The 27,563-nt window shown below is 34.5% G+C and overlaps 1 protein-coding gene across 1 annotated transcript in view; it reads left to right on the top strand.

Moving 5' to 3' along the window:
- Positions 1 to 27,563, top strand: part of zcchc7.S (zinc finger, CCHC domain containing 7 S homeolog) — a 100,833-nt gene that overhangs the window by 64,956 nt on the left and 8,314 nt on the right. The window contains exons 3-6 of the mRNA XM_018239939.2: positions 3,307 to 3,350; positions 5,137 to 5,256; positions 7,543 to 7,713; positions 14,927 to 14,962. Of these exons, the coding sequence (XP_018095428.1) occupies positions 3,307 to 3,350; positions 5,137 to 5,256; positions 7,543 to 7,713; positions 14,927 to 14,962 (371 nt within the window). The remainder of the gene's footprint in view (positions 1 to 3,306; positions 3,351 to 5,136; positions 5,257 to 7,542; positions 7,714 to 14,926; positions 14,963 to 27,563) is intronic.

Here is a 27,563-nt window from a genome sequence, read left to right as displayed (position 1 = left end):
TGATTTCTAGGTGAGACATAATAAAAGAAATAATACAAGAAACTGAGGCTGGGCATTTAAAAGTTACATTTAGCTGATCTCATGGAGTTTTTTTCACGAGGTACTCTGTTCACTAGGTTTTTTATTAGCATTGTGTATGGAATATTATAAACTGTGCTTTATAACTTTGAATGTATCACATTCACATACAGTTTTAAAGTTCATCTTCTTTTTCAAAATATATAATTCAGGAATATATATCTGAATAAAACAAAATATATTTTAAGCTTTGCTGTTTAAAAATAGTATTTTTTGTGGTGGAGGGGGTGTATAGTCAGTTTGAAGTCAGAGGCAGTGATTATGCTTTCTTAGTTTTTAAAGTGGCTTTTTGAAATTGTAAATAAAAAGTACAATTATGACCTATTCCCTTCATGTTTGTACATAAGTTGTTAGGTGCCACTCAAAATTTGACCTCTGCATTTATTATATTTTCGGGGGGGGGGGGCGAAATCGGAAAATCTTGAGCTATTTTTTTATCATGTTTTCAATCTGTAAAATACTCTTTTGAGTAAAATATCCCAATACAAAGGCATCCATACCACATTGCCGTACTTAGGCCCTAAGACTTCAGGTTAGTGTAAAAATTGTATAAAATATATATATTTTTTTCACTTTTTATTTTCTTTTCCTATATATTTATATTAAAGTGAGCATGTCCTATTTATTAGTGCAGTTTACATTCACTTTATTACTGAAAGTTTATTGAAACATATCCCCTTAGGATATTCTGCACAGGGAGCACATACCTCATCTCATCCATGCCCCAAGGCATTAATATAGGTTAAGTACTGATGAAATGTCTTGTCTCTTGATAACCTAACTGCAATGTAATCTCATCAGTTGGATGTCACTCATACCTATCTCCCAAGGGCTCACAGAGGGCTGATTTATTAACATAGGTGGTAAATTGGACCAGCGATTCTTCTTACAGCAACTGCAGTGGTGCAATTTAGCATCAGCCCCATTAGTCAGATAATTTAGTTGAAAATTATCAAATTGTATAAACATATTTAGTTATTAATATAATAGGAGTATATTAATTAACCATAATTGAAATTGTTTAGGATTATCTGATTTGTTATTTTATAGTTTTATTGTTATAATTCAATGTATGTATTGTGTTCTATGCAGATGTTATAAATAAAGGAGTGACCCTTAATTGGCTTTGCGGTGCTTAGCACAATATGTAAAACATGCCAAGCACTTCTTTCCCTTCAAGTGGTTGACTGCACTGCTGGTGCATGTGGAGCCCTACTGTATGTGTGAAGCTATTGGGCAGATTTAAATTAGAGCACATATCACTCTACAAATCTCTATCGAGGTGCACAGCTTCTATAATATATAATTAGGTCTCTGTTGAGCAATTTTATCAATTTCCATATACAATTTACAGGTATGTACATTTAATTTGAATTATGTGCAAAAAAAAAAAGTCAATGTGAGTTGTGTTATAAAAATTAAAGCTTTTTTAAATTAAACTTTCAAGAACAATTAGAAATTTGGCACACAATAATGATGGATAGAATGTGATTTCACTGCATTCAAGTTGTTGTTTCACGTTTTTATGCAAATTAACAACATTCATGCTTTTTAATAAATTCAGAGCACATTTAAGATTTTTAATTCTTTGAGGTTTTTTTTTCATTTAAAATAAGATGAAAATTCTAAAATTAAATTTCTTAATAAATCTGGCTTTTGTTATTGCAGTTGTTTTTTTTAATACTATTGATGAGATTTTGTCATTAACTAAGTAACCAGTGGTATATAGTTTAAAAAGCACAATTCAAAAAGCTAAATTAATATTGCATTTGTATATTTTACCTTTACAAATGAAAGTGTGGTTTGTTTCTAGATGGGCAATTTTTACATTTCTTTTGTTTGCTGTGTGAATAGATAATTATGATTGATTACTGGGGTGATACTGTTTGGGACATTTCTTAAAATGTCTATTGCAGATTATTGTGAATATAACCACAATAAACATATGTTAAACACCTTTTCAAAATGTGAGCAAGTGCTAAGGCATGATTATACCCCATTCATTTAACATTATTATTTTATGGTATTAGGACAACAGTTATATACAGGATTAAAGCTTTCACATTATAAAAGCACAACGAGGTTTATACAAGTGGCATGTGTCAGAATAAAAGTGCGCATGGAGGAATGTTTTTGTTTTTTAATTTCTTTTGTTTTGGGTGAGTCACATGGTCTATATTGGGGTATTTTACATAGTACACTAATTAGAGTACCAGCTTGTGTTTCTTGAATTTTAATTCCAAAACAAAGTTGTTTAATTGAATAGTGCATTGTAACTAGATAGCACCCCATTGTTTTAACATGTTCTCTCCTTCAGTGATTACAAGAGGTCATTGCCCACAATTTACACAGAGCTCTGTCTCTAACTCTGCTGCATAATCATGTGAATTAAGCATTGCTAGCAGTTTCTTGGCAAGCATGTGACATTGAGAACGGCATGATGATCCTGTTGTGACTTAGTTGAAGCTGTACTTTGTCATTATTACCGTTATAGTATATATAGAATGGTCTGGTTTGAATTGTGATCTTAAGGGCATGGAATGTTTGTAAAACAACTTTTAAATTAAGTGTTTCTCATTTGGGGAATATTGTTTATGGAGTAAAAAGCCTAATTTTGACAAACTCTCTCTATATATACTAAGGAGTGCAATATAAATACAGACCTATGCAAAGTTTTGTTTTTGCCCTGTGTGCAACTAAAGACTCACTAACTAGACAAACCTGTAACTGACACCTAACTTGAGTTTGTTTTAAATTAAATGTGTTATCAATGTTCCTGTGTTTCATTTTATACTCTTTAAAAGTTCATAAATTTTCTGCACCATTGTGCATATACAGTGCTATGCAGTAAGAATTATGTTACTTTATGTCTTTACCGTTTGTGTGTCCTTGTCCCTTCCTTGTAACAAGGTTGTGAATCCACACGCATACTCAGTCTGACACTTTGACATGAGAATTGGGCAATTTTATTGTTGGACATTTTCTAATGCATATAGAGGAGTCTGAAGGGGCTAAAACAAACCATGAACAACTTTGAAATGTAATCATATACTGTACATTAAGGAGCTATTTTTTATTTTACAACTTTGCTATTTTAGCACCTCTATGTACCTAAAAGATACAGGAACTTAATTTAGGACTTTGTTTTTTCTTTAAAATATGCATAGATTAAAATTATTAGTTGAAGCAGATTTTAGTACATTTTTAAGCAATGCCTTTGTTTTATAGGAGAAAGAGGAGCGGAATGGTCCATTAGTGAAAAGGATTCAGAGGTAAGAATAACCATTGTACTCTTCAAACTTTTCTGTAAAAACTATATTGCAGTATATCAGTGCTTCCGATTCTTCATATAAGTGATGGGTAGTGTCCTAATATGTTAGAACTAGAACAGCCTGTAAGTATTAACTTTGTTTTCCTGAATTGTTGCCCTCTTGTTATGCTAGTGCCCGCAGTTATCCCAGTATAGGTCAACACCAATAAAATTAAATAATTAGGCCAATAATAATTATAATTAAAAAAAAAGATGAGTGTGCTAGTACACAGTTTATCCTGCTCTATTTTATATTATATTACAATTGATCAGAAAAGGGGGATTATTCTCCCTTAAGAGTTTTTTCATTGCCCATAAGATTTGTGCCAATGTCCTAGTCACAGTTTTTCCATACTTAACAGGTAACTGGTAGGTAAATATCTGTATTGATATTTGATACAGATAAATTGACATTTCTCTGATCTAGAATATTAAGGTAATTCTTTTTTTAAAGTAAGATATCTATATTTCAGAAGTAGAAAGCCTAAGATGAGGCTTTTGGTAAACCAACTACAAGTACAGGATGATCTGAAGACAAGGTAGACCACACCAAATCATGTGTTTAAAAAGGTGTGAGGAAAAACAAGATAGGTCTGTGTTATCATGGTTGACCGTGTGGAAAGATTTAACTAGGTCATGAAGAATTTGTATTCAGCATGTTAATTACAAGCCCTAGAATCATGATGTCTGTCTTTAAATTTGAATATTGCAAACTGTAGTGTGTCCCGTCATTTCCAAGAGTGGGTAAGGAGAGATTAAAATTTCAAAATTGGCTCTAAAACTATAGTCTACATTAATAATATATGCCTAGGTATCACAGGTTTTTTTTTGTTGGTCTTTCCTCTTAATTTGTATTACAGCAGGAGATGTTTACCAATCATGGCTCAAAGTGAACTCTTACAAAACCACATTTAACTCTTACAAAAAGGCAGTCTAAGCTTTGACTCTATGGTCACTTTGGATAATACTAATTCAGTCTACACCTGAACTGTATCTATTCAGTGTTTGTAGTAGAATACTTGGCTCACATGGTATTATTGGTATCCTTAAAGGAGAAGGAAAGCTACAGAGGCATTTTATTGCCAATAGATTAGTTGCAATAGTGCAACCTAGAATGCTATATTTATTCTGTAAAATGTTTTACCATACCTGAGTAAAAAGCTCTAGAAACTCTCTGTTTGTTTAGGATAGGAGCTGCAGTATTAACATGGTGTGACATCACTTCCTGCCTGAGTCTCTCCCTGCTCTGGGCTCAGATTACAGCAGAGAAGGGGGGGGGGGAGAGGAGCAAACTGAGCATGCTCTTGCCCAGAGCAATGAAGGCAGGAAGTCTGATACAGAAGCCCATGTATATACAATAGAAGGGAAGAAATGCTATGTTTCTTTTGGCAGGGGACTCAGAGCAGCATTACTTTGGGGGTTTACTTGTATATTTAGATGGACCTTTCTGATAAGGTTTACTTAGTTTTAACCTTTCCTTCTCCTTTAATACTATACTCGTGTTGGAAAATTCTTTTTTTTTTTGTTTAAACTCAAAAAGTGCTCTGAAAAAAATATCGGTAAGATTGTTTTTCATTAGGTTATCAATTATTTATAAACTGCCTTTACCAATGTTTTAGTGTTTAGAGTGTGCAAGTTTTGTTCATTAATTGATTGTGTTGATTCTGTTTTTAGATATATGTCTCTGTGAATTTCAAATCAAATCCTAAGCAAGTGCCTTGTGAGATTAATTTACTTTTGTGTTACAGGCCCAGATTGCCAACTATACTCCTCTAAGGCGGTTCAATCGCTATTATGCAGACAAGAATATTGTGTGTAGAAACTGTGATAAACGGGGACATTTATCCAAAAACTGCCCTGTTCCTAAGGTAAAAAAAAATAGATTATTTTAAGAACGGAAAATATACATAACTAATATTAATTAAGACATGACACAAATGAGCTGGGTTGCCTTTTATTTTGATATATATATATATATATATATATATATATATATATATATATATATATATATATAGTCAATGAAAGGAGCACTCTCAGGTCTTAAGAAAAAACAAAGAATCTTTTATTGTGGGCACAAAAAACGAACGTTTTGGCTGTGGCACCAGTCTTGAAATGTAAAAACGTTCACAGAGGAAACAACATTTGTTATTGATACTTTTACAGTTGGAAGCCTTACAATGTATAGCTATGTAGTATTAGTGCAGTAGGCAGACTATTAAATCCCTTACAGTTAGATTATGGAAACATAGAGGGGAAATCAACATGTATGTTTATATGTTTTGAAAGGTTTGACATCTCATACATTTTTAATCATTTTACAGAAATTCATATCTTGAACTCTAATGGGGACAAAAGTAGCTGTTGTCTTGGGGGTCAATGGGAAGTGTATGCAAAAAGGACAGGATATGGATAAGAAGCTCATATTAATCTAAAAATAGCTTAACAATTGTACTGACCTAGACACAATATCCCATATCACTAACAAGGATTCCGGTTACCTGTGACACATGGGGGCTAATTAAAAAGTAAAAACCAATCAACAAGGGGAGGCACTTTTATCAAAGGTCGATTTTGAATTCATGTGAGGTTTTAAAAACGCCCATAAACTCCAATTTCGACCAGTAGAAATTGATTAAAAAAATCAGATGTTTAAAACTCGGATGAATTAAATCAACTGAATCGAAATTTAAAAAGTTTAAAAAACTAGATTCAAGTTCCACAGGTTTTAGGTGGCGAATAGTCAAATTTTAAAGGGCCAGAGTATGATAAATCTCAAAAATCGAATTACATTTTTTTTTAAAAAAAACTCTAATTTGAATAACTGCCTAGTTGAAATTGATAGTTTTGACTATAAAAAAATTGGAAAATTCAAATTCTAATTTTCAATTCGACCCTTGATCCTTGAATCTGCCCCTTGGTGTTGAAAAGGCTACTAAAGCAATGATCTGATTGGTTGCAATGGGTAAATGAACTTTCTTTGTAAATAATCCCTGATGAACTTGAAAATCTTACAATAATTTTATTATTTTTGTGATGTCTTTTTCCTCCATTTGATGTTTGACTATTATGGTGTTATGATCTCCATCTATTAACCCTTAGTGGTGTTTAACATTCTATTCATTTGCAGATCAATGAACACATTCTGTTCCACCTTCCATCTGCCTATCAGAACAATTTTTGACATTCATAGGAAAGTTCATATTTCAGTAAAGCAATGATCCAAAACCAAAGTGATGGGTGGCGCAAGGAAAAAAAGAGTTTCTCACTCCAATAGAGAATCTGTGGCAATTTTTGAAAAATGAAACTTAAACCACCTTAGATTCTATCGTCGATAAAGAAAGGTTTCCTGAACAGTGTAGAACAGTGTGTCTGGTACATGCTTAACACAAAAGGCTTAAAAATAGTATTGCTCCAATGGTGAACTCAATATTTTGACTACATTTTAACAAAAAAAGCTGATTTATTGTTTAATTTTTTCTTTAGATTTTTTTTAACATAAAACAAAGTTATAAAAAAAAACGAATTTGTGTTTAGGTGCTTTAACATAAAAATGTGAGACAGAAAAAAGTTTAAGTGTAGAATCTGGAAGGCACAATTTCTCAACACTGCCAGGCAGAAGAAAAAATAGTAATGGGGGGAAAAAAGAAAAGAAGAGGTTTGTTTCCATGTCTCTTTTTTTTAATTTTTTTTAAAAAGGTTTTTATTCTGTTTTCAACGACATTCAAACAAGGCAATCACAGTCTATGTATAGTTCAGTATAGACCTTATAGCGTTATCTTCTGACAGAGCAATCACAATGCTTATACAATACAAAGAAAGGAGAAGGTAGCAATACAGTTTTTCCATGTCTCTTTTTAATTAAATTTGAATAAGGAGCATTATAATGAAAACATTATTTTAAGTAAATACCCAGTGCGATACTTTTTTACATTTATTTAGACTTTTTCTTAAATATAAGTAGGTATGGGCAAATTTTTTCGTCCATAGACTTGTATGGCGTCGTGCGTCAAAAAAAAACATTTCACCGGCGGCTCATTTTTGGCAAAATGAAACGGGTCAAATTCGCCCATCCCTAAATATAAGTAGTACCTGTTTTCATTTTTTTACTTATTACATCATTTTTATTTAATTTGATTTTGCTTTTTTATTAGAAACTGCCAGCCTGTTGCCTCTGTGGTGAGAGAGGGCACCGCCAGAATGCTTGCCCATCACGGTATTGTTTAAACTGCCTTTTGCCGGGGCATTTCTTTAAGGAATGCATTGAGCGAGCTTACTGGAAGAAGACTTGCCATCGTTGTTCAATGACAGGTCACTATTCTGATGTGAGTATAATAATGTATATATTTTATGTGTTATTTTGTAGTTTACCCTGCTACTCACATTTCTATCAACAGTTTCTTTTTTGATCTTGTTTGGTTTCAATTTGTAAAAAATCTGAAAATAGGCCTTAATAAGGCTTAGTTGTTAGCACTGGGTAGTTTTTCCCTGGTGCAGTAGCGGATAGCAGCCAATGAGCGATTACCCTACTGCAGGTAGAACAACAAGAGCAACTTTATGGTATACTTCCCCTTAAAGGAAAAGTAACGTCAAAAAATAAAAGTGTTTTAAAGTAATGAAAATATAATGCAGTGTTGCCCTGCACTGGTAAAACTGCTGTGTTTGCTTAAGAAACTCTACTATTTTTTATATAAATAAGCTACTGTCTAGCAATGGGGGCAGCGATTCAAAGGAGAAAAGGCTCAAGTTACACAGCAGATAGCAGATAAGCTCTGTCTGTCTAATGGTGTTATCTGTTATCCAATAGTTATCCTGTGCCTTATAGCAATTTTTCAATTTCCGCCATTGCTCCACAGCAGCTTGTTTATATGAACTATAGTAGTGTTTCTGAAGCAAACAGATCAGTTTTACCAGTGCAGGGCAACAGTACATGATATTTTCATTACTTTAAATCACTTACATTTTTTGGTGTTACTGTACCTTTAAATGAGCTACACTGCATTTCCCATTCTCAGTTTTTCTTTGGATGGATTAGTAAAATGGACCTACAGGAGAATGTATCCATCATCCTTTAATTTTAGGTCTGAAGTAGGGATGCACTGAACCCACTATTTGGGGATTCACTCCAATTAGAACAAAGAAGGGCAAAAATAACCTTCTGCACAGTGCACAGGAACAAATAAGAATTTCCATGTTAATGGGATAAAAAGTCATGTGATTTTTAAGATTTGGATTCTGTTTGGAGAAATCCCAAACTGAATCCTGGATTTAATGCATCCCTAGTTGGAAGAGCTAATATTATTATTTAAGATTCACACTGTAGTGAAACCAGCAAAAAGTATATTTTTTATTTTTGTCTTAATGAAGCTATTATCTGGCATTTAACACCTGTTATCCAGAAAAATAAAGCAATGCCAAACAAAAACCATACCTATATTAATTTTGCCGCCAGTCCATGATTTCAAAGATCTCTGGACCTTAAACTGTTGTTTTTTAAGAGCAGCACTCTACAGGCCAGATGTATTGTGTAAAAACGTCAGAGTAATGCACCACATATCACCAGGCATAACCGTGTAAAAAAAAAAAAAAAAAAAAAAAAAAGTAAAAATTGAGTAATTTTTTTTGCGCAACTTCTGGCTGAACTTACTTACAAAGGTTTGAAGCAGAGCAAAAAAACGACATATCTGGCATTAGCATGGCATAGAATAAAACACACATTGATAAATTTGCCATTTATTTTACATAGCTTTTTACACCATTTTTTTCAAATAATTTCATTCATTGATCTTGTATTGATTAAGATTACTGTATTTGGGGATGACATTTTGAATTGCAAACAATCAAAAATTATTTGTAGAACTTAATAAATGTTGTACATTAAGGTTGCCTGTGTTTTTGATTTAAAAAAAGGTTTTCATTGTATTTGATGCACGGAAGACTTGCAGCAGCTACTGCCATGTGCAGATCATTTTCGGAGATGGCCAAGTCATAACAAAAAAAATTTGCTGGTCTGTGCATGCATTTAAAAGCGGATGTTGTGCATTTCTGCTTCTCTCACTTGAGAAAGATGTATCTGCTCAAACACTCAGAAATTAAATCAATATGTGTAATTAGTATTGTCTTTTAGTCGGGTATGAATATCTTGGTTGAGTAAGCCATGCAGTGTAAATGTCAACACTCTCTAACTGTTTGATTAAAAAAGATTTCTGTTAAAGGAACTATAGCGTCAAAATGTGAAAGTGTTTTTAAGTAATGAATATATAATGTAGTGTTGCCCTACACTAGTAAAACTAAAGTGTTTACTTTGGAAACCCTATTATAGGTTATGTAAACAAGCTGCTGTGTAGCCATAGGGGTAGCCACTCAAGCACAAGGCACATAGTTGATAACAAGTAAGCTCTGCAGAATCCTATTGTATACTACAGAGCTTTTTCCGCTTTGAATGGCTACCCTCACAGCTACACAGCAGCTTTTCTATATAAACTAAAGTATAGTATCTGAAACAAACAGAACATTTACCAGTGCTGGACAACAGTACATTATATTATAATTACTCTAAAACACTCATTTTTTGGTGTTACTGTGCCTTCAATATTGAATTCTTGTGCATAGTCATGAAAGTGTGAAACAAGAATGTCTAAGTTGAATTGTAATTATTCTCAATGGCAGTTACATGAATTAGGTTAGTCCTGTTCAAGTACAGGTCTCAAAGGCCTTAATGGGACAACACTTTTAAATCTGAGATTCTGGACCTGTCAACTAAGCTGTTAAACCATGACATATCAGAGAATTCTTGTAAATTATGTCTGTAATTTGGGGAAAATAATTATCTTTAACAATATTTTCTGATCTGCTTACATTGCTTGCAGGATACTTAGCAAGGGAACAAATGAATGCAAATGAATGAAACATTATAAAGGCCCTTTGCTGCTAGATGGCACAAATCGAAAGCAGTTGAGCAATTTTAGGTTGGTGATTCCTTACTGAGCCCCCTCTCACCCAGGTTCCTCTACTGGTTTACACCACGGGTTGACAGAGGGGTTTTGGAAGAACATTTTTTAAAAATTGTAAATCAAAGACAGCTTAACATCTTATTAAGTTATATATTTACATCTTCCTGCAATTAACTGTTACACCTTCCTGTGCCACTACTCTGTGCTGCATTTTGGTAAAGCCTTTGTTTTACAGCAGAGGCTTGTACTGGGCAGGCTTGTAACAGCAAGCGGCTTTGACAAAGCACAAGAGGATTCTGTTAAAAAGTTGTGTTTAGTAATTGTAGGCGTCGTGTCAGACCATAACTGACTGGGAGCTGAAGGATTTTCTCTGCGAGATGAGTTGCTGTGCCAGCAGGGACTCAAGTCTCCTGGGCCAGCCGCGCTCTCATTAAGATTTGCCGCCAGCAGTGGTGGTGTTTTGCCAAGTATGTGACGTCCTGTTATTGTATGCTTGGCTTGTCAGCCCACAGCTTTCTGACACTCACTTATGTCACCCTTTTTATTCAGAAAGGGAAGGAGCTTTTGATAATTTGACAAGACAAGCTCTTAAACGATCTAGGTCATGGCCTTCCCTGTCTGTGATTGTGAACATATTTCCTGAAAGCCCTGTCACTCATCACGGCAACATTTTCTCCCAGGGAGCACACAAGCTTGTCCTAAGTCTCTTTCAAGTACAAGCATTTTGGCTTTTTCATATATCGTAATACTGTACTAGTACTTTCACCTCACTTTTGCAAGTGCTAGCATGTAAGTGCAGCTAATCCTTTTTTTCAGTGCTGTGTTTCCAGAAGGCTGTGTACATGGGTTCTCACTACTACAAGGCAGACGGCTGACCAAGAAGAGTTGAGAAAGAGGAAAAGGCCGCTTAGTGGTGTTTTTTGTGTTTGTTCACTGTTGTGGAAATAAGAGAACTGGTGGCAAGGGCCTGTCTATTGAGAACTCTGGTTTCGGTCTGCTGTCAGGGGCTGTTTAAGTCTCAGTGTTGTATTTTCTTTGATGTTCACATTTGAAAATAGGGGAAGTGGAAATCAAACAGATGCACAAAGCAATTTTTATTCACATATTTCTGAAAACACAACGGTTTTCTTCTTCAACGTGGTCAGACCATATACAATTCAAGACCCCCAGTTCTTTTAGGGTGGCAAATAATCTTTTGAGACGTATTTGTGGGTTCTGAAGGGAAGTTTATTATGCAGTTCAATATAGTTTCCTCCCAGTCATCTGGTATGATGTTATACACATGATGAGACCACATCACAAGTTTCACTACAAGAAAAGGCTAGGAAAAGGCTCTGACTTAGTTGACATTTTGCATTAGATTTTTCATAATGTACTACTGTAAAGTACAGTATTAATATGAATGCAGTAAAATATTGAAACTAGGGTACCAGTTTAGTAGGATTCTTACATTACTTTTATGGCATCTAAAAGTACATCATGCTGAAGTGAATTGTTATAAAATGTACATTATGGTATAGGATCCCTTATCCGGAAACCCAATATCCAGAAAGATCCGAATTACGGAATGGTCTCCCATAGACTCCATTTTATCCAAATAATCCAAATTTTTAAAAATGTTTTCCTTTTTCTCTGTAATAATAAAACAGTAGCTTGTACTTGATCCCAACTAAGATATAATTAATCCTTATTGGAAACAAAACCAGCCTATTTGGGTTTGTTTAATGTTTAAATGAATTTCTAGTAGACTTAAGGCATGAAGACCCAAATTACGTAAAGATCTGTTATCCGGAAAACCCCAGGTCCCGAGCATTCTGGATAACAAGTCCCATACCTGTATAACCAAAGTAAAAAAACAAACAACTACCAAACAAATATTCAAATTGTGCAATGATTGCAATAGTGTCTTGGTTCCATGTACCTCTGGAAAACTTTGAGCTCAGTCCAATATAATCAGACCACTGTAATCACCGACCTGAGACTCTTTTTATACTGTGCAGTTTCTTCAAAAGATTCCACTCCTGTTCATCAACATTTGCATATTATTTCAAGAACAATTGCAAGTGCATATGTTAAATCTGTGGAAATGCATGCTAATATATTTTTCTCCTCAGTGGCTTTAAGTTGAAGTAAAGGCAAACAACTGCATTGCACTGTATTGAAACTGAATATTGTTTCATATTTCCCAGCATCAGTGGGTTAAACTACAACAATAATAAAATAATTGCTATTAAACCAAATGCCTTTTTCCTCTATTTATGCGCCACTTATATAAAAAGGTCATGCGACTATGGCATTTTGCCAGCATGGGATAAGTCAGTAATTGTGATTTTTCAACCATTTTATTCTGTAACAGTGTGGGTAATCGGAAACTAACCATAACTAAAGAATAAATCACACAATTCCGTTTTCATAGTCCATTGAAAATGGTAGGTGTGTATGTTTTCTGGTGTTAGATTGCCTCTTTTGGGTTTTTTTCAGTATTATTTGTAATGTCTCTTGGCATAATACAGAAAAATTGTCAAGAACGGTATAGAGATTTTTAAAGCAATGAGAGTCAATGATTTTGAAGACATATTGCATTTTCTGGTTAGATGTAAATGAAAGTAATTGAAGCTTTACAAAGGGTCTCTAGCTGTTTATTCTGAGAGACAAAGGTTGAGCCTTCATTATCTATTATGTATTTATTGGCAAGTGGTAAACTTTTAAGGAGATTGGATGCCAGGGGATAACAAAAAGACTAGTTTTTTTGCACTAGTGACTTGAGCAAACAAAGCTATATAGTGTTGCAACCAACTGCCATGAATTAGATTTTTTTAGCAATTCCTTCATCTCACATTATCATCATCATCACGTGTATATTTCATTTAAGGCAATTTAAATATTGCCTGTTTGTTTTTGTATGCAATTCTATGTCTTATCTTGTTCCAGGAACCTGTAAAACAAATATTCTCATGGAGGGGCAAAAAGATTGCATTGCAAAATAGAGATATGGTGTGTGATTCAAGTAATAATTTCATTGTACTGTATACATTGTATTCTGTTCATATGACATGATGATTTAACTTTTTTCTAAATCCAAAATTAAGACCAAATTTGTAGAAAAAAAGGTTTATTTTTCCCCTAAAGACCAACAAAAGCCCTGATCAATCAGGCCCAATTCTTTGTAGAGAACTTACATTATCTACCATTCCTACTGCAGATCATCTAAACACAATTTACATGTATTTAGAGCGGCACCTTAGATAAAGATGCCCATTAGGGATGGGTGAATTTTTTCGCCTTGTTTCGCCTCAAAATTGATGCCCATAGACTTGACGTTGTGCGTCAAAAAAAAAAAAAGACGCCGGGCGACAACAATTTTTTGACGGACATAGACTTCAATGGGCGTTGGCGACATTTCTCTGGCAGCAAATTTTTGACGAAACGGGTCAAATTCGCCCATCCCTAATGTCCATTAGCAAAATACAGCCACTCCCTCAATCATAAGATTTCTTTCTAGCAGTTACTGGAGCAGATATATTAGCCTATTTGTTCTTGTTTTTCTCCAGACTAACAACAAAACAGAAAGGATATATAAATATTATAAAAATAAAAAATATATAAAATAAAAATTTGTGCATAGCTGGCATATGTGATTTTAAAATGGCTTCCCTTCTGCTTCTATAATGTTGCTCAGTTGCACCTGCTGTGCCTGTAGCTTCTGGTTTAATTATTTTGCTTTTATAAAAATAATTACATTCTCAGCCTGACTTAACAGATGGAAGCATTTTGCTTCACTGAATAAATGTATTTGTTGCACTTAGGTTTGCTTTAATATGAAACAAAGCATTAACAAACAAATTCAATTTATGTTTCTTTTGACATTAAATAACATATAAAAGTCCAGAGACTGGCCCACAAGTATAAAAAAATAAATTTTGTTCATTAAACTCATGTAATGAAAATATTTACATCGATTTACAGGGGTATACATTTCTGTTCCACTAGCTGTTCTTACCCTACAACTCCCGGCACCCAGCCACAGGGAAGGTAGCAACATACCATGTTGGATCCATTTTTATAGATAGAGGAGCTAAACATTCTGTGCCACTACTGTCACTCCACAAAGGGTGCTGGCTGGTAATATTAGTTAACAGTAACTTGTGGGACATGTCTTTGACTTTGACTCATCCAATAATAAGCTGGCTTATATTGCTTTAAACTGAAAGTTAGTACAATTCCTTTGGTTACAGAGAGCTGGAGAGAGTTACTTCTATCATCCCATTTTTTACAAACCCAGGCTCTTCAATTGGTTAAAAGTACAGACAGCTAGGAAAGATTCCCAAAACTTTGGATTTTCAAGGAAAGAAGAGGTGGGGACTTTTCTGGCTTATTAAGAGTCACAGGGTGTGTGTTAAAGCAGTGTAAAATTCAATTAAACAGTGCAGCCAGATTTTGTGAAGCTGAAACTCTGACCCATTCAGTTAATCCTTTTCTTTCTCTCTCGGACCATCACCAGCAACTGCTGTGTCATGCCAAAACCAACAGGCTGTAAAGCACCTTGTTTCATGCTTCTGGCTGATCAATATTTTTTATATTCCAGGCTTGCCCAGAAATCTGGAGACAGTACCACCTAACAGTAAGTAGATAACTTTTTTTATTCTCTTACTCTCACATTATTGACTTTTCATGAACTTGCAACCACAATTGTGTAGTCAGGCGTTTTTACTAAAAATGTTATCAAAAAGTGCCATTTTTTTCTTGGCAGATCAAAAGTAGGCACCGCATACTCTTTGCCATGTATTGATAGAATACTTGGAAAAAAAAAATAACAATTTCTGCTGTACGTTAGAGACATTGATCTGTATAATCCAACTAATGCTAGGATGCTTCTTACTTGCAAATTTTCATGGCCTAAAATTGTCCAAGGCATATTTCTTCCTTTATGCATGATATTCAACACACATACATGCTATAAATCACAGACATGCAACTTAGAGAAAGACAATTAACAGTTTAATATAATTTGTATAATGAAGGCAGAAGTAGAGTATAGTACTTGCTTATTACTAGTATCTAGCTAATTCACTGTAAAAAGAATGGCTTTATGCTATTTTCAGTGGCTGGGCCTTTTACTTCTGAATTTCTGGAAGGGAAAAAGTAAAGGAATACAAATGTGAATTTCTGTGAACCAAAGAAGTATATAATTATTTTAGGCATATTTTAGTTAACAAAAAGATTAAAAGAAGAACAATAGCAAGGCATTTACTGTAGAAATGCAATAACTTAATTTATGGCTACTTACAAGAGTTTCATTGTCATAGTATAAAGCAAAACATAATTTAGTATAATTATCTTTGGTATATTGGGGTTCTTTGACAGCAGAAAACATGCTGGATTTGAATACATTTGAACTAAAAAAAGAAATGGTTCCATTTGTATGTACAATAAAATTTCATATGATCATATTAATTAAGAGATTGCATGCATTGTCCTGCCATTGTATTGAACTTTTTGTCAAGTTAGCTAATTGTGCAGTCACTGGCAGATTGATGGATTTATTTTGCCAGGCAAATGTAATTAAAAAGGTAAGTAAGAGGTATCTTTTTCAACTTAGGTTTACTGCATATCGATGCCTATTACCCATGATGACTGCTAAGCTGCTAATTGTTGGGGTTTATGTAAGCAGACTTTAAATTTAGAAACATAGTAATAACTTCTATGCTATTTATCGTTTGGTAAAACATACTAATGAACACCTTGGCACAGCTGTTGACTTTATTCAGCAACATCTTCATTGCCAAGAGGCAGGGTGACATCTACTGGACTACATTTTAATGACACCCTTCCCTAGTGCAGGGGTTAAAATTACAGTTATGCATTATGCCTCTCTCAACAGCAGTTTTGATTTTGGAATAAATGATCGATCACCATCTGAGAAGCTAATCTAACATGTAAGAGGTCTATTTGGCATTCATTAACTCACATCACAAGTCACTAGGCTGACTGCTGTTAATTTGATTGTGATCAATGGCTGGTAATCATGCTCGTCATTATCTAGCAGGGTGCCTGCATTTCTTAGGATACAGTATTATTTATATGAACAATGATTTCTGAGTGCTTCTAGTTAACTGAAACCATAAGTTTCTGTATGTGTTAGGTACAACAATGATTAGGTAAATTATATCACCTTTTTTCTTTTTTTAAGAAATCCATATTTGCTTGACTACTCATTATTATTTTTTAACCGTACCTTCTAATTGCTTACTGTAAGCACCTTCTTGCAGTTTGCCTTTGTCTATGCAAAGAGCAAGATCCCTGCACAATCTCTTATTACCGTATTAAGAAAATACAGGTTTTTCTTTTAGTTGCATAGTAATGTCAATTTGACCACATTGAGTTCCAAATTATATTAAAGAATATATTTAGTTGCTACTTTATTTACATACCACACTTGATAAAGTGGCCTAAGATTGCATATGTACATAAATTGCATACCGACATACCTTAAATACATATATTGTATATTTTATCCAATATCTGTCAAGACCATGTGGTTCTTTGTAAAATATAATAAAGCAGTCCAAAGGCTTTCTCTATTTTTTCAACATGTAGTATTCCTATATTTTATTTGTTACAAAATATATACAGGTATGGGACCTATTATCCAGAATGCTTAGGAACTGGGGGTTTCAGGCAGGATAACAGGTCTTTCTGTAATTTAGATCTTCATACCTTAAGTCTACTAGAAAATCATAAAAAAAATAAGACCCAATAGGCTAGTTTTGCTTCCAATAAGGATTAATTATATTTTAGTTGGGATCAAGTATAAGGTAATGTTTTATTATTACAAAGAAAAAGGAAATATTGTTTTAAAAATTTGGATTATTTGGATATGGGAGATGGCCTTTCCGTAATTTAGAGCTTTCTGGATAACTGGTTTCTGGATAACCGATCCCATACCTGTATTATGAACATTAACAGAATTACATAACTGGCCCAGATTATTAAATAAACTTCTTACTTTTTTTCTTTTGTTCTAATGTCTAATTGCTAGCCGTTTATGTTAGTATTGTGTTCCAATATTTGGAACTCACGTTATGCTGTTATGTTTACGTTCCTGGTTTAATAATATAATATTAACTACAATAAAAATGTTGTAGTTGGTTTAGTATATACCTTTTCAAATGAACTGGCTGTTCCAGAGCCATGCACACATTTCTTATTTAATTTTGTCTCTCTATGCATAGTCAGGCACAATTCACATAAATATATAGAATGTTACTGACATTAGGTCTAGAGAGAACTATAGAATAATTACTATTGTCACCCATGGCTAATTACTGATTAAGGCATACAATTCAAAGTACAAAAACATGCATGAATATTATACTACACGAGGCAGGTGCTCACCTTAAAACAGCTCATGCTCCATGCTGCTATAAACAAATTGGATATATTGTCTTTTATTATAGATATATTGTATTCAGGCAAATATATTTAGTTTTTTTATATGTTGATACTAAGAGAAAATTCAGTTTACAATTAGTACAATACTAATGGAAACGTGTTTGTACTAAGCAGGGGCTGTTTCTTTGTATTGTATAGTGCTTGAGAGCATTTATTGAGATGTTGCCAATACAAATGTTTTTCTAGGCTAATTTAATGATTTTTTTATTGCATGTTGACTCTGCAATTTGTTGCCCTTCTTTTGTTTGGGTGATCCATTGACCTCTAAAACCTTTCGACTTTAAACACGTTAGTAGATCACATTTAATTGAATGTGGCAGGTGTGGAAGCCTTTACCATATTACAACATTTTCAAAAGGAAGTTTGTCCAAAGGGTTTTAAGTAATGAAATCTGAAATATTTCCCTTCCCTCTGTGTATTGTTTTCTACTTAAGGCCTGATTTGGCTCTGCTTCACCAGCAGAGAACACATTGCTGTCTATGGCAGACTGGAAGAAAAGGGTTTTACTCACAATGGCTGGATTAGTTGCTGGGGAGCCTGCATTACATTTCTGTGTAGATTAGTCCAAAAAAATTGGCTTTTTTTCCTCAGGCCATCATTAGCATTAGGCTAAATTGCATTTCCATCAGGTTATATCTTATAAAAATAAAAAAAAAATCTGAGCTTCTTATTGCTTTATAAATTATTTTACGTCACACCTCCAGGGATTAATTCTACCTCTGGAACTTTCTTTGCACACACTGCATCATTTCATAGCAGAAGACACAATACCATCAAGTGTTACCTTTAAAAAAATGTATATAGGAGCCCATACCTAGCCCTCTAGTTCTTTTGTCTACCTCCAGCAAGGTGTTATATTATCCATTAATGAGCAGAAGATGAGAGGAATAGGAATGGTCCCAAGTAGCAATTGCTTGTGATTGCAGCCTCAAAGCACCAATATGTATTTTGTAAACAATCTTGGGCTGAAAGCAACTTGCAGTTTTCCCACTGTTGTCCGAAGGAAGTCAACCACCTTAACCTAATTTCTGTATTGCTTTGTATACAGGTATGGGTTATTCAGAATTCTCGTAATCTGCCGTCTTTCCATCATTTGGATTCCCACAATAGGCTTGTTTTGCCTCAAATAAAGGGAAATTATATCTTAGTTGGGGTCAAGTACAAGGTACTCGGAGAAAAGGGAATTCAAATTTAAACATTTGAATTATTTGATTAAAATGGAGTCTATGGGAGGTGACCTTCCCGAAATTCAAAGTTTTCTGGATAATGAGTTTCTGGATAACCAGTCCCATACCTGTATCACGTTTCCATCTCTACCCCTTCTCACTCAGTATTGCAGATATTTCTTTGAGGCACGTCTACAATTCCATGCTCATGTTGCACTTATCTCTGATCTTAAAGGCCTTGTATGTTTTAATTAATGGTAGTTTTAATTTTTTCTTTCCTCACCAACCTTTGTTACGACCCACCTCAACAAATTATAAGGTTGCTGATTTAACCAAAACATAGTTATACAAGAAAATCATAGTGTTCACGCCAACCAAATAGATTCACAAAACTATTTAGTGGGTTTATTTATTGTTGTGCACCCTCTACCCTTGATGAAGGCTCAGTTAGCATGTATATTATGTTCTGTATGTATGTTGAGTTCCAAGAGCAAAACCGCAATTAATTCTGTACTAATTTGTCTCTATACTCTACTTCCACTGGGTGCCCAAGCGCTACAGTGTAAGCTCAGATGGGCTGGGCTAATTACTTCTTGTCTTTGTTTCTGTAAGCACAGCATGAGAAAGTGCTGATTTGCAAGTGCATCTGGCAATTGTGATCAGTTTGCTTTTATAATAATCTTATAATAACAATGTAATTTATTCGAACTGTTATTTTAAAAGCTAGTTGGAAAACCAGTATATTAATGTAAGCTTAAGTGGATCAGTTAGCTTCCCTGAGCTTTTTCCAAATACATGCACTTGAGTCGTGCAAACTGTTGCCATATACTTTCCAGGCCTTCAAAGCTTTTTCAAATGCAGTTTTCTTATATTGCAAGGTAACTTTAATATGGCCAACCAAGGCTTGCTTTTTGTGAAAACATATCCAGATCATAAACATGTTTGACTCTGGAAAATATTCAATCCCCACTACCAACATTTTTGTAATAATAACCCTTTGGCTCCATGTTTTTGAAGAATGGGTGTACTCATCATTTACTTATCAAGAAAGGCAATATAAAATTGGGATTGATAATAAAAAAAAGCCATTGTTGATTAGTCTAATGTCTCTTTATGGCTCACATGCAAGTATGTTATTCCGTATGAATGTTGTTCATTGTTTTTTCATACCCAGGTAAACAATATAGTTTAATACATCAAAAGACTGAATTTAAGACATTGCATGAGAAATTGCCTCAACGTCTAAAATTTTCCTCAAGTTAAAATATGTTCGTTATCTGTATGGCCAGAGCTTCATGGCTTTGCAGAGCTCTAATTGTTATAATTACAAGAAAATCTTCCACATTAAAGTTTTTACAGTAGTGTAATTACAGTCAGAAAACCCCGATGATAACAGTAGAGCGGGGGTGCCCAGGCTGTGATGTCTGCTGATTTGTAGTTTTTCCTTCCCTGTCTCTTCTCAAGTTTCAACTTTGACAACTGCTCGTCCATATAGGTCAAACAGGTATTTTGCATTTTCCTTTCCTATAGTTTTTCCTTCGAATATTCTATATTGGTAGTACTCCAGGTAAAAAAAACTATCATTTTTTCTTGATCTGCAAAATCTGTAAAAATCCCCCTTCCACTGTCACAATCATAGCTTTACAATTACATTTTTTCCTTACTATTTTATTGGAAGCTTAATTATGCCTTTATATTTATCTAAGCAAAACTGTAACATAGAGGCATAGACTTAGCATGTTTTTTATTTGAACATTTCACAAAAAACAATTCAGTATATTTATTTTTGCTTTTTAAATATTAACTTCAGCTTTATATTTTCCCCTTAGCATCCTTATGTCCTTTTGGTATTGTTTGAATTTTATTGAAAATTCACTTTCAACTCCAAGGGCAGAAGACTTCAGTTTCCGATGAAATGACCTCTTTCATATTTAAGTTAATTAATACTTGCTAAGAATCCAAGTCAGGAGGATACCTAATATTTCAACCACTTGAGGGGTAGAATTTGTTTTTTTTATGTAAGGTTAACCTTTGTCAAGAAAAGCTCACCAATATTAAAAATATAGGGTACTAGTTTGGTAATATCAAGAAATAAAAAGTTTACCACCGCAGCCTCACTATATAAAACCTCTATTAAGGAATGCACTGAATCAAGGATTTGATTCAGTTAGGCCAAAAAAAAAAATGTTTAGCAGAATTGGAATGTACCCTTAGAGGCACATTTATCAATTATTCGAATTTTGAATTCATGTGAGTTTTTAAAAACTCCCCTAAACTCCCATAAATTCAAAATTTAATTTTTAAAACTCAGATGAATGGAATCGACCCGGAAAACTCGAATCAAATTTTAAAAACCCCATTTGAGTTTTTTCTCCAATGTCAGGAAGACTGCAAACAATTCAAAATTGATCCCTGGACCTCTCCCAGCAATTCGGCAGATTTTAGGTGGCGAATAGTCAAATTTGAATTCTTAAAGGGACAGAGTATGATAAACCTAGAAAATTGAATTCAAATTTTTAGAAAAACTCGATACAAATTTGACAATAAGAAATTTTGAATTCGACCCTTGATTAATCTATCCCTTAATGTTAAGTCAAAAGGCTCAGCAAGACTGAAGCAACACTTCTTAATTCTTCTTAAACACTGAATAATAATAGAGAGTGTTGATTCTTTATAAATAAAATACATTAAAATCATTGAATTGGTAAAATGGTTCATACTAGCTAATTTGAGTTCTATATTTATGCAAATGCAGTCATCCAGATATACAAAAGAAGTTCAGGGATCATCTATTATTGCCCTACTTGTCAATTTTCTAATATCTGAAGAGTATAACAATTTGAATTCTTGTTCTTTTCTTAGGAACTTTATGAATCAAATCCTCATTAATGTCAACATCACACATCTCTCTCTCTGATCCTAAATATGTGCTAGCTTAATAGTGTATGTGGCTTAAAACAGGCATTGCTGCAAATATACCCAAGTCACTGCAGGCTGGAGAATGTGCACTGTGCCACAAATTGCATTGCAGTATTTTAATATACTGGCTTAGTTGCTGTGACTGATCCACCTGTGCCTGAGAAGGGATAATCACAAATCCTGTTTGGGAGCCATACACAGAAATTGTATTTGAAGAACTATGATATACAGGTTAGAAAAATAAAGTGTTAAACGTGTAAGACTTGTGGAAAATAATCTGCTTCCATTTTTAAGTTTAATGCGGCTTAGGCTCTAAAATGGAATTCATTCTGTTATTAATATTGTTACACTTTGCTGGACAGTACATGCAAACATTACTATTTAACAAGGCAGATAACGAAAGAGCTTGTTTTCTATAGGATGACGTGTCAGTGTGAAGTAAGATGCCCTTTTTGATATATATTGCTCTTATTAATTTTTACATTAGATCTATATGGTTGGCTAGTGGGAGGAACTTGGAAAGGCAGTGGCAGCTTTTGAGTGGGTATGTTAGTGGGTATGTTAAAGGACATGTAAACCCTATATTTTCCTACCATGTATATAAGTTGGGCACATCTACCCCACCTGAACCCCATAACTTATTCTGTATATATCCTCTCAGGACAGGAGGATAGAAGAAAATATTGGAGCAGACAGCTAGACCAGAGTTTCTGTGGGAACTAGCAATGTCATTCCTTCATTGGCTGCTAGACTGGAGTGGGTGTGTTTTGCAGTCTGAGTTGATAAGATCTGAGTCTGCTCAATAGCCAACAGCCAAAGAAAATTCCCAAGAGAGGGGCCAGAGTGGATTAGAGGAGGAGAAGGCATAAAGATTTCAAAGAAGCTGTTCATTGATTAAATTTTTTGGAGGGGTTACATGAGAGAGAACTAAACCCCCCAATAATAAAAACCCCTACCCACTACCCTACATAGTCCCCCACCCTGCTTCTCCCCCCCCCCACATAGGTGATTACCCCTAAAAGTGCCCTTTATTCATTAGGTGCAGAGTAAGCAAAGCTCATCTGCGCCATCTTCGCTCTTCTGTATTCTTCGAGAAGTGAATCCCGTATTGGCGCATGTTGGAGCAGTTTTCTGATTTGTTGCAACTGCACATGCACCAAGTACTGGAAATTGCTGAAGGGAAGGAATAGAACACAGAGAATACTGAAGAGCCGGAAGATGGTGCCCATGAGCTCTGCTGCACTTACTCTGCACCTATACATGAGTAATGAATAGGGGGCAATTTCAGGGGTAATTACCTATGTGGGGTAGGGAAGCAGGGAGGGCGGACTATGTAGGGTAGTGGGTAGGGGTTTTTAATTATTGAGGTAGTTTAGTTCTCCTTTAAGAGGCAGCAAGAAAAGATCCCCATCCATGGAAAGCATCATTTTTTACATCCTCTTTGTAAACAATTGGTCACACATGGAACATGGTTCATAGATTTCATAGTGTATCTGCCTTATTATGGACATCATGTTGGTAGGCATGAGTGTTCCCTTATACATTAAGTCCTGAAGTTGCTTGCGGTTTAGATGGTGTAATATAAAAGTGAGGTCAGTAGCATGTTCCATGACATGTTACAATTTTTTAATTTATTACTTTTTGTTTTTAGTAAGAATGTTCTACAGACTTTCAGTTTAAATTCATTGTTTTGTAATTAACAGTTTTTAACAGTGTAAATGGAATGAATGTTGTATGAATATGCAAGTGGCATATTAACTGAGGTTCCACACTGCATACTGCTTGAGCAAGTATCTGTCAGTTCAGAGATATTTGTATCATTTATAATAACTAGGACATAACATGCATAAAAAGTGAATTAGTATTGAGGTTACCTGTTGCTGAAGTATAGAATATGGAAATATAGCATTTTTCAGTTTTTAATTTTGCAGACATATTTGCTTTACTTATCAAAGCTTGTTTCATTTCATGGATTGCTTACAAAGGGTTGTTCTTTGAAATCTCAGATATTGCATAGTGTTCAGTGATGTGTTTAGTTTTTGTTCAGTGCTCTTTTATTGTCTGGTAAAGCTCATACAAGGCAAAATAAAAAACAGTTGTATTTTGTTGGCAACTTATCCAGATATGATGATAGAGCAAATTGCAAAGCACTTGTGAACACAAGAATCTTGACTACAGTACAGCACTACACTTATTTCCCACCTTCAAGACAACCTCCGACCACTGCTAAACAGAATAGCAAGAACAGCGATTAAACATTTCCTGGCATCCATGACATACATTATAGTGTGGAACTTTGGATATACACAAATGAGCCTAGACAATATATTTTCTAAAAACAACTGGCTCATCACAACCTAGAGGCAGTTTGGTCAAAATAGGTAAAGACAAAACAGGTCTAGAAAATCCATCGGCCAGTAACCTTCAACAAGAAACACAGGCCACATAAATTACCTCTCGGCAGTTAGAGGATCCACCACCTATGTCTGCACAGGTTTGATGACCTTCTCAGATGCATCTGTATGGATGAAATTCGTAAAATCTTTGTGTGCAAGTAAAATCAGTTGTTCTGAATTATTGCATCCAGTATACATTGCAACCTAAGTTGGATACTGTTTGCTGAACCAGTAGAGCTGTATGGTGTGTGTTTCTGAATGTCTACCATGGTTATAATCTAACCAGCAGCTGTAGTTGTTGCAAGATATTCTTGTACATTTCAACAGTAACATATTAATGGAAAACTTTCTGTAAATTATTTGGGCTTTGTTGAATAAGCAAGTTGTACTTATATATTTTGACTGTGTTCTAAAGCTTTCATTTTGGAACAAGACCAATAGCCTTTAAGCTGTAGGACACTAGTGCTGTATGACCAGAGGTGCTTTTCATTATCCAATAGTTGCGCTCTGTTGTAAATTGCGCATATGTCTAGTTTGTGGAGGACTTTCCACAATAGACGAATGACGAATTGATTATTAATCAATTGGGATGCAATTTGGGAAGAATGCTTTCTTAATGGTCTTGAAACTATAGCTAAGTGGATAATTCAGTGATGTTTACAAAAAACTGTATAGCCTCGTTAGGAACTATGGGGAACCCTATCCAATGTTGGGCATCAAATTGGTGTATCAACTCCTAGTTGATACACCCCACTTTTTTATTTTTTTTGCAGCCAAGTCATGTGACTTATCACGTCTCACATGCTCTTAACAACTAAAAAAGACAATTCATAATGTATTTTTGTTTCTCAAATTTAAATATGCATATTAGGATTTGGTTAAGGCTTCAGACAAGGATTCATCCACGTTTAAAAATTATGTATTTGGTACTTCCTATTTGGGAATAAAGATGCACCCAATTCCCAAAAAGTCCCTGCAATGCATTGTGTTTTAATAATGCCACCATTCCTACAAAGCCTTTTTATGCTACAGATCATTCTGCTACTTAATGTGTGACAGATTTAACCTAAAGTCATTGTTGATTTTATAATATAGGCATGGGACCTGTTATTCAGAATTCTTGGGACCTAGGGTTTTCTGGATTACAGATCTTTCTGTAATTTGAATCTTCATACCTTAATTCTACTAGAAAATCATGAAAACATTAAATAAACCCAATAATCTGAGTTTGATTCCAATAAGTATTAATTATATGTTAGTTTAGATCAAGTACAAGGTACTGTTTTATTATTATTATTTTAAAAATGTGATTATTTTATTATAATGTAGTCTAGTGGAGATAATGGATCCCATACCTGTATTACATTGTAAATTTAAACTAATCTATAATTAAATGCACCCTTAGCTTGTGTGCTAAAAATGTTATCCCATTGGAACAATAAACAAAATATGAGTACAGAACAAGACAGTTAATACTGTTTGTATTCAGTATTTTTTTCTACCCACCAACAAATTTAATATATTTATTGCACTTAGACGTTTGACAATTGTTTGGGCTCAGAACAGAGGTAAGATACCAAGTTACTGATCCCACGTGAAATGAATGGCAGCTCCTCTCTGGACAATGGGCTGCACTTCCCTGAAATATTCCTTGGAGGATTACTTAACCTTTCAATTTGGAGGGCACAAAGCCAAGCTGATTAATGAACTTTCTGATGGTGACTGATAAGCAGAGCTTCCTTTTTATTTCCTTAGAAAAATGATTTCATTGCCACCATTGCTCGTAGCGTTAGTCTATCTTAAAAGGAAATATGGCAAAGCAGATTTTAAGGGAAATATACATGGCCCTAATGTAGAGTTTATATGGATGGCAAAAGGAAAAGGGTCTACTGGCTGACAATATATGTATGTGCTGTGTCTATACACACACACACACACACACACACACACACACACACACATATATATATATATATATATTTTTTTTTTTTTTTTTTTGCATTATTATTCTTATACACAAACACACATACAGTATGTTCTTAAGAGACTTTTTCTCCAGTTTGCTTTGCAATGACTGCTTCTGGTCCACAGGCTTGCGTTGGTTCCTGTTATCCAAGGGGAAAAAAATGAACTATGTTATCTGGATGACTGCAGACACATATGCATCCTCCTTTCCTCCCTGCATGGGCAGACAAGGTCGATAGCATTACAAGGTATTTGTGGCAGTGCTTGTTTCAGTTTTCAGAGCTGCCAGTTTTCAGCCAGATTTGAATTACAAAAGAAGAAGCTGGCATGAAAATTGAAAGGGGTTTATCGGCTAGTCTGAAGTCTCATAGCACATTGCTTATTTATGCAGTCCATCTGCAGCGAGGAATGTAGAAAAGCAATACGTAGAAGAGAGAGAAGGGGGGATATAAGGCAGAGAAGGCTCAGATATGTTTTAGATGGCAAAAAAAATGTACATATCTGTGGTGTCCTTTTTAAAGTTTTTCTTTAAGGTGCACATTACTGCAGAGAAGCATGTGTGCTTATATCCTACATTTTACACTTGTATTTTGCTTTATGGGTAGGCAGCGATCAAAAGGAAAGCAGTTGTTAGCTCACTTTAAAATGAAAATAAATGTAAGCTTTACTGAGAGCTACAAAGGGACCCTGCTGAACTTTAATGCTGTGGACGATCTGAATAAGAATTTTGCATTCCATGTAAAATTAGCCATGGACCAGTGGATAAAAGTCGCCACCTTTGGAGAAAATTGGGATGTGTTTTAAGCCATGAAGATTTTGGAGCACCTCATTTCCATTTATTCATTGAGTGAGCTGCTGCTATCCAACTATCTTGCATATATTATTCATTGTTCCAGGCACGCTGAAGGCTTTTTGTTCTTTTTTTAAGAGAAAACTCTTGGTTTATATTGTAACGTCTCCTTTCTAGGAGCTGAGAGCTAAATTTCATTTTGCCATGCTAGGGTTTTTCTTTCTCTTTTTTTCCCCCTTCAACCCAGGCTGTAGGATTATCCAAAAAGATAAAGAAAAGGATAATAAAGCCTTAAAGGTACCATTCCTCAGCTTTCATTTGCATCAGTGAAAATTCATTATGCAGCCTTGCTAAAGGGCTTCATGGAGGTGGCTTATTTATCCTAAAATAGAAATCTCTGGAAATGAGGAGTGTAATTTTGAGTTGAAGAGTTGTCTTCCTAAATCGTCAGTGTTAAGAATATAACTAGTATAGTAAACATAGGGTTGTTGTTGGGATTGAATATGCATCTTTGTTTTGACTATACGGATCAAG

Source organism: Xenopus laevis, chromosome 1S (assembly GCF_017654675.1).
Source record: "Xenopus laevis strain J_2021 chromosome 1S, Xenopus_laevis_v10.1, whole genome shotgun sequence".
NCBI lineage: Eukaryota > Metazoa > Chordata > Amphibia > Anura > Pipidae > Xenopus > Xenopus laevis.
Note: the sequence above shows the minus strand (reverse complement) of the source record. Positions and strands in the feature narration are given on the sequence as shown.